The sequence below is a fragment of the Microtus ochrogaster genome, chromosome 1, assembly GCF_000317375.1.
Source record: "Microtus ochrogaster isolate Prairie Vole_2 chromosome 1, MicOch1.0, whole genome shotgun sequence".
In the NCBI taxonomy this organism is placed as follows: domain Eukaryota; kingdom Metazoa; phylum Chordata; class Mammalia; order Rodentia; family Cricetidae; genus Microtus; species Microtus ochrogaster.
The window spans coordinates 105,405,493-105,421,664 of NC_022009.1; the positions used below are offsets into that span (position 1 = coordinate 105,405,493).

General features: G+C 35.6%; 1 protein-coding gene across 5 annotated transcripts in view; it reads right to left on the reverse strand.

The window, feature by feature from the left end:
- Positions 1 to 16,172, reverse strand: part of Nbea (neurobeachin) — a 494,560-nt gene that overhangs the window by 249,750 nt on the left and 228,638 nt on the right. For all 5 annotated transcript variants that reach the window (XM_005344001.2, XM_026778835.1, XM_026778862.1 and 2 more), the window contains one exon: positions 8,341 to 8,402. In XM_005344001.2, the coding sequence (XP_005344058.1) occupies positions 8,341 to 8,402 (62 nt within the window). The remainder of the gene's footprint in view (positions 1 to 8,340; positions 8,403 to 16,172) is intronic.

The following is a 16,172-nucleotide window of genomic DNA, read 5'->3' on the forward strand; positions in this document are numbered from 1 at the left end:
AAAAAGAAAAGAAAATCACAGGGGTCTTCTTTTCTTACATTTTAAATAGGTGTCACGCTATCATCCTTTAAGACATTGATCTTAAATACTAAGTTTATCGCAAATCAAGATTCCACAAAAGGTATTAGCTTTTCAGAATTACTTGACATTTACTGTGCTAACAGTTCACTCTACTCTGAAGAGTCTCAGAGACAAATAACGGTAAACTCCTGAAGCATAGAACCACAGACATTTTCTAGAACACATCCAAGTTTCCAGTGCATAAGGTGAGCAGAGCAAATGTTTTGAAAAATATTTAGATCAAACCAAAATTATCTGCAGTCTGCCTTTAGGTCAGATGACAATTTTGATAAAGAAATAGTAAAAAGTCAGACCTAAGGTAAAGATGTTGGTGTTTAAATATAAACAAGCCAATGGATAATAGAGCATGAGACTTCATTTAAGAAATTTGTATCTTAGACGAGTGTACTATTTTTTTTTGAATTTGTGTGAAATATATGCTTTCTCAGGCTATATCCTGCCCCAAGAGACGCCTGCACAGCATAAACTCATTATGAGTAAAGGAGCAGCATGATTGCATCCTGCTGGCATATAAACACTCCACATCAAATTTTTATCTTGTGGGAAACATTTAATTTCAATTTGAAATGCTTGCAGAGGACCACCAAGTCTTTAAACCAGCTTTAACTGTTTAAAGGCCACCATTTTTAACTGTTCTTGTGGATGCATAAAACTTCCTTAAGATGAGGGGCTTTCTCAGGGAACTGGATCTTGTGTGAAGACCCTTTGAAATGGGACACTTTGAAGACAAATAAGTTCCAGAAGGGTGACGATGAAACCCCTATGTTCTCTTATGTCAGTACGATGACCGGTAGACAGCACAGGCCCCAAACATCACTCTTTCCATCAGCTTCTCCTCATCTACGCCAGCTCAGTGCACATTACTCATTCCTTCTTCTTTGTATAAGATTAAACATGGCAACTTTTAATATCCTTAGATATTTAATCTATCGTAAACATTTTGAAAATATGGTAAATATTAGAAGGAAAACAAGAGGGTACGAATAGATTTAAAGTATTCTGTAAATTGAAAATTGAAAAAGAAATGAAAATTGATTTTCTATTTCCTGTGTTCTTAAGATCTACGTAGTATTAACTATCACCAAAAAGTGGTGATAGTCCTTAAAAATCTTCAAAGTTAAATGTTCACTGTAACTGATAAGATGACGACATGTTGAAAAATCTAAGCAATAAATTAGTAAAACTAATAAGAACAAAAACTTGAGTGAAGGATATATATAAAATAAAAAAAGTACTGTCCCACACATTTCCTACGAAATGGAAATTGTGCCTGAGTTTCTTATTGCCAACTTGAGACAAATGAAAGTAGCCAGTGAAGAGGGAACCTAAACTGAGAAACTGTCTAGGTCAGACTGGCCTACGGGCATGTCTGTGTGTACTGTCTTGAACGCTGGGAGATGCAGAAGAACCCAGCCTGCTGTGGGCAATATTAGACTAGGCAAGTGACCCTGAGACGAGCCAATAAACAGTGTTCTTCCATGGTTCTTGCCTTCAACTTTCCTGCCTTGAGTTCCTGTCCTGACTTCCCTCATGATGGGCTATTACCTGGAAGAAAAAGTTGAAATAAATCCTTTTCACCTCCAACCTGCTTTCGGTCATAGTGTTTATTATAGCAAAAAGAAAAAGAACGAAAAAGGAAGAGAAAGGAAGGAAGGAAGTGAGGGAGGGAGGGAGGGAGGGAGGGAGGGAAAAAGGAAGGAAGGAAGGAAGAAAGGAAGGAAGGAAGGAAGGAAGGAAGGAAGGAAGACAAACACCTAGGACAGAAAAATAAGCTAATTTGTATCTGAGTGTATGTGTAAAATATTTTAAGTATTCTTTACTTTTGGCCTTTCATTGCTTATATTTATGAATATTGTATTAAAAGCTTATAGTAAAAATAATGTAATAAACATAAAATATTAATGATTAACTGGTTTATTTAGAGAGATTACTAATATAAAGGATAATCATGTAAAAACAAGTAGGCAACATAAGGATACCAATATTTAGGGGTACTCAAATCCCTCATATAAAATGGTATAATATTTCTATATAATATAAGCATATCCCTGGTACAATATAAATAATAATTAGGCTTGCAGTACTTAGTACATATGGTGATATAAATGTTACATAGAAAACTATCCCTACTATACTTCTTAAAGAATGGCAGCACAAGGTTTGAACATGTTCAACATAGCTGCACATACTTCTTAAAGGAAAAATCCATCAAGAGAATATTATAGTTCTAGACAGTCACCCTCAAAACAAAAGAAACACTCTATCTAAAAATCACACATCTACCCTAACAAGTAATAGGTGACTTCAATACACCACTCCCACCAAATACCATACATCAAATTGATCTAAGAGACATCTACACAACATTCCACCCAAACACTAATGAATGTTTTCTCTGCTTTTTTTTTCAGAAGCCTATGGAATTTTCTACAAAAAGAGGCACACAAAACTGACTCTGAACAAAAAACATACTATCACATGAAAATTAGGCCAAGACAGAAATCAAAAAGGAACATAAAACCTTTTAAAAACTGAATAAAAATGAAAACATAACACACCAAAAATCTATGGACACAAAGCAATTCTACGAGAAAATACGTAACATTTAAAAAAAATTAGTGTTTGCCACATTCAAATATATAATTAAGATTTATTTATAGACATGGTTTTGAATTACCTCAAGTCTTGAAATTAAAGTTTAACACAATAAGAATTTCCAAAACAATATTCAAAAACTGAACATGTAAAGCATATCTCTCCTAATTTCGGATTTAGCATGAGAACATAATGCTAAATTTTACTTGACACAGAAGTTACATGTGATGGGATGGACCTTTCTCTTCAGAGAATGGCCTCCTTTTCTTTTCCTTGACTATCCCATTGGAGCTTACTTTTCTTTTAGGGTGAGCATCTACATCTTTTTAGATGAACACGAAGGGAAGGAGCTTACAGAAAGTATCAAACAAAAGGATGGATGTTAAAAGACTAAGAAAAAATGATGAAAACTGTATAAACGTTATTTAAAAGACACTCAAGAAGATGTAAAATACTCTACATAATTCAGCAAATAAACTGATTCATTTTATTAATAAGTTATAACTATTATTATTAATGTGTGTATGATACTGTGGGGGGGCATCGGTATGCTTGTGCCATGGAGTGCATGTGGAAGTTGTTAGGTCTCAAACCCCCACAAATGACTATCTTAGGTGCCTATTAACATATCAAAGCAGATGCTGGCTGCCATGTTCTCCCAGCATCCCTCAGTGTCAACCTTTACAGGGTCACCCTGGCTGGCCTAACCAGCCCCTACCCTGAACTCGCCAGTCCAGGGGTTGGGGGTGCCCTTCCCCCATATTCTCTTTCCTATATAATCCAGCCGTTTTGACGATGTTGGTCCTTTTTTGGCCTTCTGGGCCTCTTATCCTCTTGGCTATTGCTCCTGGTTGCCCTCTCTCCCTCTCCTTACACGGTACGGTCAGACTCACTTTGCAGGTATATTCACTCTGGACCCACCCAGATGCATCTGGCTATGTTCTCCCTCAAATTTACTGCGCTCATCCTTTTATCTACAATAAATGTTCTCTTCCACCATACCTAGGAGCAGTCATATCTTTCCATTTTATTTCTTGTTTTCATTTAGATGTGAGGTGACAGTTTTAGGGATTTGGTTTCATTATAGGTTATGAAGATCTAACTCTGGTCGTCCAGCTTGTGGGTCAAGCACTTTTACTTGTGGAATCATCTTGCTAAATCCTAATTATTTAGTTTTTAATGTGTAACAAACAAGGTGGGTGCCAGGCCTGAGGACAGACAAAGAGATCTGCCTGAACTGTCTTCAAGAGCTGTGTCTCCTTCCCTGATAACGTAGCAGGGAAAGCCTCCCAGCTTCAGGGTCCATTTCCATAGTGCCTTCCATGAACATTCAGTCTTCAGAGTCACCCATGCAGACTGCTTGATTATATCAATTAAAAATCTCAGCCATGTGCTCTTGTTGTTGTTGTTTTTATTTTGTTTTGTTTTTTAAGTTCTGCTTCATTGCCTACAAATTCATATATGTAACTTGCAATAGATAAGCCTAGCCTCCTTGTGGAATGGAAGTGTGTCACTAAGGTTTTAGTAACCACCAAAATACTAACAAAAGCTGGTCACAGAGTGCGTAAGCACTAATTCACATGTGACAGAATTTCACCATGAAAATCAGGATTTAATAATATTTCCAAAGGACTGGAGAAAAAAAAAGGCGCCATCTCTGGTTTTCTCAAATTTATCATCTTATTACACAACCTCAAGTCCTTACAGTACTGAGTACATACAGATGAAGGCATTTATCAGGCCTCTGCATTAGCCTCAGCCTTGCCTTAGAACCTCATCTTGGCTTTATTACATCCAGAAAAAAATCATTTTCTTTTGTACCATCTGACTAAACTGTACCAAATTGGAGAAAAGGTTTTAAAACATTAAATGTTCAAAGGCCAAATCACTTGAAAGGAGAAGGGTTTCCTCAGTTGTGGCTCCTTTGTGAATGCTGTCTGTAAAGTCCTGGGTCACACCCTGAGCACACCACTGAAGGCACCAAATCCTTTCAGTTAAGTATATGAAGTATTTAGACAAGAACAAAGTCATATAAACCACAAAATAATTCATGCTGGGCACGCCATACATTGAGTTTTTACCTTAACTTATGTATTTTAAAGTTTTTAATGAGAACAGGAATGATTTATTAAGCAGGCATTTGCTTAATCAGTGCTTTAAGTCAGAAAGCACTTAAATACTGAGAGTATGATTTTTTTTACATGAGGTCCCTCAATTTACATCTTGACACATAAGGCAAAGAGAAATGCAAGTGGCATCTGCTAAGCTTTACTGATGGAAACGTAAAGAAATCCTGTGGGTAACAACACTCAATTTTTCTTAGAGTTCTTCTCATGGAGACTTCCTAAAAAAGAAAATCTGGAAATAATTAGAAACTATTATAGTACCTAGAAAGGTTTACTTGAGAAACTCAGCCTGCTATTCCTCTAAGAATGCAGTAACCAAGGAGAACTGAAGGAGGAAGTAAGTGCTGTGAGAGGGGTGGGGGCACCTCAGCCACAGCGCAGCAGAAATAAACAGTCTGATGCCACGCTACCTACAACAACTGAAGAGCCTGTGCAGGACACTGACACTGGGCTCTTTTACCAAGTAGAACACAGACTAACCAACCACCTTATACGGTTCCTTATATTTCGAAATGAAAGAAAACATTCTGTTAAGAAGATGATAGTAACTATTTTTTAACACAAACCATAAGTGAAGAGTAAATAATTGATTCTTAAAATTTAAGATGTACATGGGAAAAAGTATCTAAATATTGTAAAAACTCTTCTGTGTTTTTGGACCAATAACCAAATTACAATGGAGAATGGTAATATCTTCTTGAAACTTAAACCATGTTTTTGACGAAATGCAAAATTCCACTGGGGGTAAACTGAATGTCATGCCCCTTGGAGTTTAGAGGGTGCCATATGAACCGAATTATCCTTGACAAGTACCTTCAGACATTTGTAATGTGATCTCATGTGAATTTAGACCACATTTTGGACACAAACTATTGGCAAGAGTAATTTTTTTAGGCCCTCAAAAAAGAAAGAAAGAAAATCAAATATCCTTAATAGTATGTAGTATTTAAGAAAAATTTCCAACATGGAAATGAAAAGTAAAAGCAGTAAAAACATCCAATGCGCTGTAGCGAAGAGAAATTTAGGGCAGCCAAAGAGAATCTCACTTTCTTTTCTTTTCAGTGCCCATTGCTTATTCTCTCTAACACAATGAGTTTCCAATGACTTCAGTAAATTTGAGGATAAATTTTATGCAAACAAACTACAAAATGTTATTTGCATTTAAAACTTATTTTGTCAAGAGTTAAATGACAGCATGGCTCATATTTTAAGGTATTTCTCCCTGGCAGGGGGGCATATAATGTATCCAGACAGTAAGGACGCACACTTTGAACTACTTCTGTTCGTCTCGCTCACTGCTGATGCTCATCCTGTGGTGACTGACAGTCAAACAAAGCAAAAGGAGCTCTGAGCTCTGAGGTCTTAAAGACTCATCATGACTGCCTGTCTTGGCAGGAAGACAGCCCACAGACTGGTGCTAATTCTACAGGGATCAGATCCAATGGAAGAAATGCATTAAGATCTGCAGAAAGATCACACTTTGCAGTGAGCAGGGGCAAGCTATCTCTGCAGCACTGTTAACTTTCTCCATCCAAGGTCTGCCACTGCTGCAGTCATCTGCTAATTGGTAAAAATGATGAATTTTAGTATTGGAGAAAAATGTATTATTTTAAGAACCCTTTGAAATGTGTCTACCTTCTTCAGTACCCTCAAAACCAAATTTTGAAAACATCTGTGGACCAACTAATGATCTACAATGATGGATAAACTTAATTTCACACTAAAATCGTTAATTTACACAACTGCATTTGACGGAATGAGCATCACTCATTTGCTTTCTTAAAAATGCTTTGTAGAAAGTAACATTACAGATTAACACAAAACAACAAAACAATGAGAGTTATTTTTAATTTTCAAGTTACTTAGGTGAGGAATATTTAACCAATGGATCATTTGAAACATTTAAATTTTTCAGTGCTCAAACACTGAAGTATTTTAAAATTCAATTTGAAAATCAATCTAAGAGGCCTGTTTATCATGCTGTCCTGCTGACACACGGAGGAAAGTGCACCACAGAGAGAGCTTCCATTTCCCACTCTTCCTTCCAATCAATATGTGAGGCAAAGTTTCATCTCTAGGGCCCCTAATGGCAGGAATTCCTGGAGCCAGCAAATGGTGATGTGAGACCTATGATTAGATGATGAGGCCATTAAAGACACCAGATCCTAATGCAACATTCCTCTTTATTTCTCTGAACTGCACTGATAGCCAGAGCTAAGAAAGAAGGCATTCTAAACTATGCCTTGCCACAAAAGCTGCTAAATATTTGGATTCTTATCAACCTAAAATGTCCACGGAGCTTCCATTTTCCCTGAACTCAGGACCTCGACACAGAGTACACTTTTCACACGCTCTGCCGACGAGCTCCTCCCAGGGTTGGCTCTATGGTTTCCTCTCAACTGTATTCCTGGCTTCCCATGAACACACTCCTGAAGAAAGTAAATGTAAACCTGGAAACTATAGGTAAGCTTTTGCTGTTTGCTCTGGGATATATAAAGACCACTGAAGTCACGCTTGGCTTATCTGGCTTGGCTGAGGCCTTAGGCAGACCTCTGGCCAGTTACAGTCAGATGTGTTCACCCTTCCACTGGAGAGACCATAGGTAAGTCAGTAGGTAAGCGTTTGCTGTTTCTTTGGGACATTTAAAAACCACTGAAATCACACTCGGCTTTTCTGGCTTGGTAGTGGTGTTAGCAGACCTCGGGTCGGTCATGGTGAGGTGTGTTTGCCCTTGTACTGAGAAGACCAGGGATAAATATAACAGCTATGTATTACAAACATGTATCTACTTCCTTTTCATTCTAATATAACAGAATATTTCATATTCATATGGTAACAGGGAGACTTCACGTGACAGGGAAAGGAAAGGCCAATAAATTTCTATTTTAGTTATCCAAAAGATTAATATATGGTTTCTCTCAAGATTTATATAGATCAAGCTCTCTTGTTTTTTTTGTATAGTTTTAAAAAAACAATATCCAACCATTTACCTTTAATTCTTGTTAATAAAGACAATCGCCACTCAGTAAACTTTCAGATTTATTAATCATAACAATTCTACACAAAATTGAAAAAGCAGCCTGCCAAAGATGACTCAACAATACATTGAGTAATAATTGAGTAATACTAAATCATTTTAGTACTGATAAAAAAGGAACTTGAGTTTCTTGAGTTTCTACCACTTCTAATCTGACAGAGAAGAAAACAATAGTAACTACCAGTTATGTTTTCAAATTGCAATGTGGGCCGCAGTATTTTTAAAACATAGTGTATATAATAGCAAAAGACATTAAGATCATAGAACAAAGCCAGGCACAGACAGAACAGAACAACGGGAGGTAAGAGAGGAGAGAGCAGAGAGAGAGGTGAGTGTAGAGCAGTTTTTACATAGGATGATCTCTAGGCTCTAAAGCACCTCAAGGCAAGCTAACTGCTGCATTCTCTGCAGCGAGAGATAAAATTTAAAATATGATTAATGCTATACATGCATAAGAAATTCTCATGCAGGGTAATTTTACCAAGTGAATGAAACTCTTACCTGAGAGCAAAGCAGCATGACCAGCTCCACCACAGACGTGCTGGACTTCATACACACAAGGCCTGCATAGGGAGAGGTCAGCAAAGGTCAAACCACATGACAGGCACAGAATTACCTAATTTCATGTTTCAGTTCTTATTAGGTCATGCTATTTTAAAATGTTTAGGTTAAGGTAAGAGCTGGTTAGAGCTGCTTCATCCAAAGGCATTGCCGGATGTTTCCTGGAGCAGAGAACAAATATGGAAGAGCTGCTGGCATTTTCTACTTTGAAGACCAAAATTAAACAAGCTACACATAGTTCATTCACCAAAACTTATTAAATGATCCAAATTCATAGAACAAGTACCACAAAGAATGAAAAAATGAACGCAGTGAGTATGTGGACTCAGTGTCTGATGGCGCCTGTGTTAAGTACCTTACTTACATGATCAAATCATGCAAGTCACATTATACTCTAATGCCATTCCTAGTTTACACGTAAAAACATTTTGTAAACAGCTGGGTTACTCAACTCTCCTAAATAAAAAACGATTTGTAAAACGTTATATATAATAAGAAAGTAGATCATAATTGCTAATTTCTAAAAGTACAATAATACAGATATATAAATTTGACTTAAAATAATCTCTGTATGAGCATATTAATTATAATTATTAAAATAATAATCTCTGATGAGCATATTTGGTACAATGGCTGCTACTTTAAAATAAATGTCCAAGTCATGGGCTTATTTGATGAATAAATTTTGAAAATTTTTTTCTTAATTACAAGTGCAATTAAAAACAGATCTTTTAAATAAATTTTATTATTAATATGTAAGTGATGTGGGGGGGCATGGACATAACATGTATGGGAGTCAAAAGGACAGCTGCATGGATTCTGAGGTTGGAACTCAGGTCTACAGGCCTGTGGGGCAAAGGTCCTTACCTCCTGAGCCCACCTATTGACCCAGTAAATAATCTTACAGAAAAAGATGCTTTGGTCTTCCATTAAAGTGTTAACAAATGTAGAGCCAAAGCAACAGTTTTATTTTCTTGTTTTCAGCCAGCAGTCTCAAGTGCCTTGTAGACACGAGCATGTCCATTTATTGCAGGGGGTGGATAAATATCCTTTGGTGGCCATTTTGCTAAAGACTATCCATGTCATACAGACAGACAAAACAAGCTGTAAAGAAGTCACTGGTGCTCCACATTATCAGATCCTGAGCAGACAGCTAATGAGATGAGAGACTGACATGTGTGGTGTGACTGGTCAGAAATTCTCATGCTCAGGGACTAGAGTCAGAAAGATTAATAAAACATTTGCCGCTTGTTGGCTGACCAAGCATTTGAATTCTGACAAAGAAAACCTTAAGGAAATGGCCATAGATAGGATCATAATTAAGATGTGGGCATATTAACACAGGCAATACTACTCTGATCTAAGAATTGTCCATCTTTATTCTGTATTAATTTTGAATACATAATACTAAGTAAAAACTTAGAAACAATAGAATTATTACTAATTTTAAACAAACTCTTAAATAAGTCACATTCATAACTCCTAGAAACATTATCAATGCATCATAAGAAAAATATAAAAGCTTACATCATTAATGTATTTTTCCAAAAGGAGTATGAACAAATTGACAGGATAGCAAGATGGTGCTTGCAAACACATCCCTTCTCATGTCTGTATAAGATGAACTCAGGTTCATAGAACCTCACTCTTTACCAGTGTGTGTTGTCTATTAAGTTCTGGTCAGAAGAACCTATTCTCAAAAGATAAGCCAGGAAGTAAAAACAGACCTGACATTGATGCTGAGAGTATAAGCTATGGAAACCCTGGAAACTAATTAGAATGATAACTTGCCGTGAATTATTTCTAAGGGTTAGGAGGAGTACGAACGAGACATGAGTGTGATGCCTGTGATAATGAGATGCACGCATAAAATAAAATAATATTTTATTCTTATAAACGTCACCATATTTGCAAATTTAAGAAGCAATAAAATCAATTCTATGGAAATTTAATCATAAGCTCAAGTAAGTAAAATTTACCTGGTGATGCTGTAAACTACTGTTAACTGTTTTGACAATGGCAAAGGGTGTATGCATGCAGGTCTCTGTGCACTGAATCCATCCTATCTGTATCTGACAAGAAATCTGTAACTGGGTCAATGCATTTGATATCATCTCTAAGAGTAAAGCGTGAGCACTTCACAGTGATAACTAAGATTTTACTAATGACAGTTCAGCACACATTCCAGGCTGTAATTCAAATACCTTATGCTATTAACGTTTTGAACCAGTTATCATTATAGTATTTGATAGACTAATAAAATGAAAATATTTGGTGATGATACCAATGTGTTTCACCTACGAAGTGGTAGAACTGGGGTCTGAGATTACACGATTTAATTAGAATGATCACTATATGTTTTCCACATAACAATCAAGCATCTATATGATGGCAATATAATATAATAAAGGCCCTGGTGTTTGTGTGAGTAGAGTAACTTAGTCAGCTTCCTTGGTGAAGGTAACCTGTTTTGGTCTGATGTGCAGATGGGAAGCAATATATTACGCAACAAGGATAGCATGATCAAGGAACAAGGAAAAATATCTCAATAGAGCTTTCTACCCTGGAGATGGATGAGGGTACTGGAAAGCAGAACTGGGAATCTAGGTTATTACAAATTACAAATGGTTTGGGAAATTACAAATGGTTTGGGAAGTTAAGATGAAGACCTACGAGCATGATATTAAGTGAGGGAAAGGGTTCCAAAGTCTATTAATGACATTTCCATTGCATAATGACAATCTGTGCCTTGTTAACTAAAACATAGCCTTCATTGGAGTCATACATGTGAGGCAGAGGCAGGAAGTTCTCTGTGATTTCTATCAAGTTCCAGCTTAGCCAAGGTTACACGGGTGAATCCCTGTGTGGAAGGTGCGGGGCAGAAGTACAGGTCAAACAACAGAATGTTCTTAACAGAAGATAAACATTTACTAGAATAAATATGCTGCCCACTAATACAAAGCCAACACTGCAAGTCATACTGGTTTTGCAGCATAAAGCAAAGAACTGGATGGAGACAGTAAGTATCTGTGCACGGGAGCAGAGGCTGGCAAGTAAAAGATGTTCTAATGGAAGAAGACTGACTAATGAGAGGCTGAGTATAATATAAACTCTACTGTTGAAGGATGACATCAGCTAATGGGTAGCCAAAACACAGGCATATGTGTATATTGATTAGATGGTCTAGATCCAGACAGGTAGCAAAAGAGAATAAGAAAACAACCCAATTATCCCAAATTGGCAAATATTTGGATACATATTTAATAGAAACTTTGAAAATATATTTGCTCTTGACTAAAACCAAACCAACTAAAACAATAAAATGAAAACCCTATATCAAAGAATAGACCAGATTATAAACTATCCAAATGAGTATGAAGCTAGAAGCTTGACCATGAGACAAAGCTATATTTGTTTAATATGGGCACTACTCAAAGGTACAGTAACATTTCTTCTGAAGAGCAGTCAGATTCCATTGTGAATCTGGGGGTCTGACTAATGTCAAGTGACAGAGCCCTTTAGCTTTCAAATACCGCACAACAGTGCAGTCTCTAAGGCTGTTCCTCCTGGTGGGAAGTGAAGGGCAGTAGTCAATATACAACCAGCAAAGGGACTCATCTTGGAAGCAATATCACATGGTCTTTCAAGATTGGCATTATTCTGAATCAGGAGACTTTGGCAAACATCTATGACATGGAATCTCAACAAGTATTTAGAAATCACTAGTGGAGAGAAAAAAAACTTAGTTAAGATATTGTGGGGGGCGAGGTAAGAAAACTGAAGGGACACGAGCTCAATCCATGTAGAAAAGCATATACTGAGCACTGTGTCCGATGTCCTAAAGAGCATCATTTTAATAAAACTGTGGAGGGCAGTGCAGGTACTGTTATCAGGTAACTGATGTGATCCAGAGGACCATGGAGGGTACCACAGGACAGCAAGGTCAGCAGCCTGGTGTGGGAATATCTGGAGTGTCATTTGTCTGGTTAGTGCTGACCCGATGTTGGCAAAAGATGGGGTGGGGAAGACAAATGTCTGAGATACCAAAAAACAACAATCAAACCTGAACAATAGAACTGGGATGTAATATTGTAGAGCAATGGTTCTCAACCTCCTTGATACTGTGACCCTTTAATACAGTTCCTCATATGGTGACCTTCAAACATAAAAATGCTTTTGTTGCTACTTCATAACTGCTACAGTTATGAACTGTAAAGCAAATATCTGATATACAGGATATTGCAAATGTGACCCCCAAAGGAGTTGTGGATGACAGGTCGAGAACATCATTGTAACGTGTGAAGAGTAGCAGACAGCGCCCACTGTGCTTCTTGTGTCTTAGTCTGAAGGGTGAACCTGTGTAGTTTTCATGCTGGACCACGAGCACCACAGAGAGTGAAGGAGGTAGAACTTCAGGATGAAGCAAAGCCTCCAAATCATTCTGCCACAATAACTATTTCCTGCATTTTTCACTACCTTTTTTACTTTTGTATTTGAAATGTACCATTTATTTCTTCTAACACTAGCAGGGTCCTTTCTATAAACATTACTTTCAGTTTAAAAAATACCAGAGTAAGTAATTGATGTGGATTCTCAAATTTAAAAACTTGAAAATAAGACTCCAAGAATAATATTACAGCACTACTGGCAAACCAATGATGAATTAGAATTCCATTATTACTATGAATAAGGCTAACATGTGCAGACAAAGTATGAGCTAACATGTCACTAGGCATTTCAAAATATCTTTTTTTTTTCTGGCAGTTTGATGGCATCAATGTAATATGACCTAAAGTGACTATTACAATATTAAATACATTTAAAATGCTAACTTTGATTGAACAAATTTTAGTTTTACATTAAAATAGTAAAAAATATGCTATTTACAATCCTCATTCACCTTAGTTCATGTTCTGCAGGCGTACCAATTTGAGTAACTCAAGTGTTTCACCAAATAGCCTAGGCCTTCCTGAAGAGGCAATGGAGTAAACTTAAATATAACTATTAGTTTTCTTATATGTCTGAAATGTTTCCAGCTTTACAATCCTGAATATGGGATTTCAAAAGTTTATTTAAATTTTTTATGTGACCTACATTCTTAATGTCCATAAGTAATGGTATTAATTTACATGAAATATGTTAAAACATCACAGAAAAATAAATAAATATTAATAAAACAAATAAGGTACCTTTCCCCATGGAAATCTCATTAGGTCAGAAGAAGTTAAAGCCCATTTTTAAATGAGAATGGTTGAGTGAGAACCAACCTGTAAATCTAGAATGGCTGTGTTGGTCAGAAACAAAAGTATCTGTAAGGTTAATGTAATAGTAAACACATAATCATTCTGACTGATATACTGACATAATCTTTTTAATTTCTTGTCATTCTGTTGATATGTCCTAGAAACCTTATTCAGATTATGTGTGTGTATGTGTATATATGTGTGTGTGTGTTGCCTGGTTTGAAGTTTATAAAATGCTGGATAACACATCTTTGGAACCAGGTGCACTGCCCCAAGTTGACTTTCACTACTCACACTTTAAACACTACAGATCTGTGGCATCTCATCAAAATACAATATTTGAAAAATAATTTGGTAATTTTTGATGGACAGTGCTACTTTTCATGTGCTTTTCACTTCTGCTCACTGACATAATTGATTCACACATTTTAAAAATGGGTTGTAAAGTCTAAATTACTCAATATTAACATGTAGGGGAAGACTGTGCTTGGAAATATTCTCAGTTAAGTCATTTACTTCTGAATCTAAACAAATGTTAGTGACCTTAAATTGAGGAAGGGATTGTGACATATGGAAGCCAACACAGTCTCTGGCTTTAAGAAGCTATCAGTTCAATTGCAGAGAAAAGGCATACACATATATGTTGATGAAATAATCTACAGTACACTACAAAGAGTTACAACCAAACATTATCTCAAAAATCACAAACCATGTATTTCTGAGGTTTCTGTGAGAAACTATTCTCCATGATATTAGATTCAAACTTGTTTTTTTTTTTTTTAAATGGTGAATGACTGGAATGTCCTGCCCTTTTCTTGACCTCTTGACTTAGTTAAACTGCAATGAGGGAGGCAGAAATAAGGGAAATAACAGACATGTTCACTGTCACAAATCATCTGCTCTCTAGTGTGCTTTCTGGGTTAAACTTGATTACAATGCCGATTGTCAGCTCTATGCCAGTGCCAGTGAAACATGCTTCTCTTCTCCCTGAGCAGCTTCAGATTCGAAAATCCTCAATCCAGTGCAAACACTGCTAGCTATGTTGTTTCAAGTTTAGTATTGTACAAAAAACAGTGGGCCAAATAATCATCAAAACTTATCCATGTATTTACCTAGACATGTAATTAAGTGAAATATCAATAACCAAAAAGGAGAAATACAGCAGTTATGTAATATAACATAAATAGCTACATAAGCAAATAGTTTAAATAAAAAGTTTTAGAATGTCTTTATATTAAAATGTTATATATTTTTAAATGACATAATTCTTTTAGCTATAGCATGTAAAAACGAACAATATAAAATTTCCAAAGTACTTATATTCTAGGTCTCACTAATTTTAAAACTCAAATATATATATTTAAGTTCTGAAATATAAATAAGTTCAAAGTTTCTCTAACAGTCATTATGAACCCTCAGGGTCTTTATGTTTATATAGCAAATAAGTTTTTTTTCAAATAAATTAATAAACCATGATGAATGTGAATGCTGGGTATCACTTTCTTTTCTTCATAAAGCTTTCATAAAGTTAAAGATAAAAGGCTAAGAATTACTAAAAGGAAACTACTTGCTAATCATTGTGATGAAAGCATAAAAGGAAAAAGCTTTCAATTTAAGGAGGCTCAAGTGGAAGAGGCTAGTCAAGTGAACTCGTTTACTTTCAAGAGTCCCTTAGCCCTATCCAACTACTACAGACTTGAATTGTGGACACTTTTTCTGCTTTTATTCAATATTAGCAACAAAATGTTGCCTTGCAGATTAAGTTATATAACATTATAAATAGTCTTAAATGTCCCAGAAATTATAATTTCATATTCTATTTAAAGAAACAACTTATTGACATGATATGAAATAAAGTGTAAACAAAATATAAATCATATTGCTATTAATATAATTATGAATTAAATTATTTTGTATAATTGTGGTCTGTGAGATGGATCCGCAGGAAAAGGCATAAACCTGATGAACTGAGCTTCATCCTTGGAACTCAAATAAAAGTATAAGAGAAGAACCAACTTCATAAAGGTATCATCTTACCTCCTACATGTGCTTCACGGTGAGCACATACCCACACATCATTATATAGACACAATAGTAATGAGCAAAACTGTAAAAATTACCCTGTCTAATCAAAATACCCTATGTCCAGTTCAAATCTAGTTATAATTCAGAGTAAGATTTTAGAGTCAATTTATATTTTAAACCAGTGGCACAATAATCATACATAGAATTTTATATACAAGTGTCCATGTGGACATAGCATAAAATATTAGAACATATCAACTAAAAGTAAACAGAACTTTCTATTCATTCTAATTAATCTTAGAACAAGAGATAGTTCTCTTTTGAAACTAAATGTACATGAAGTATACCTATCACAATCTGTGGTTTTCAAGAACTAAAGACATCTGGTGATTTTAATATCTAAAACAATATTTTAAATAGTTAAAACAATATATAATTATATATTATATATCATATGATTATAATATATAATAAAAATACTATAAATTATATATTATATATAAT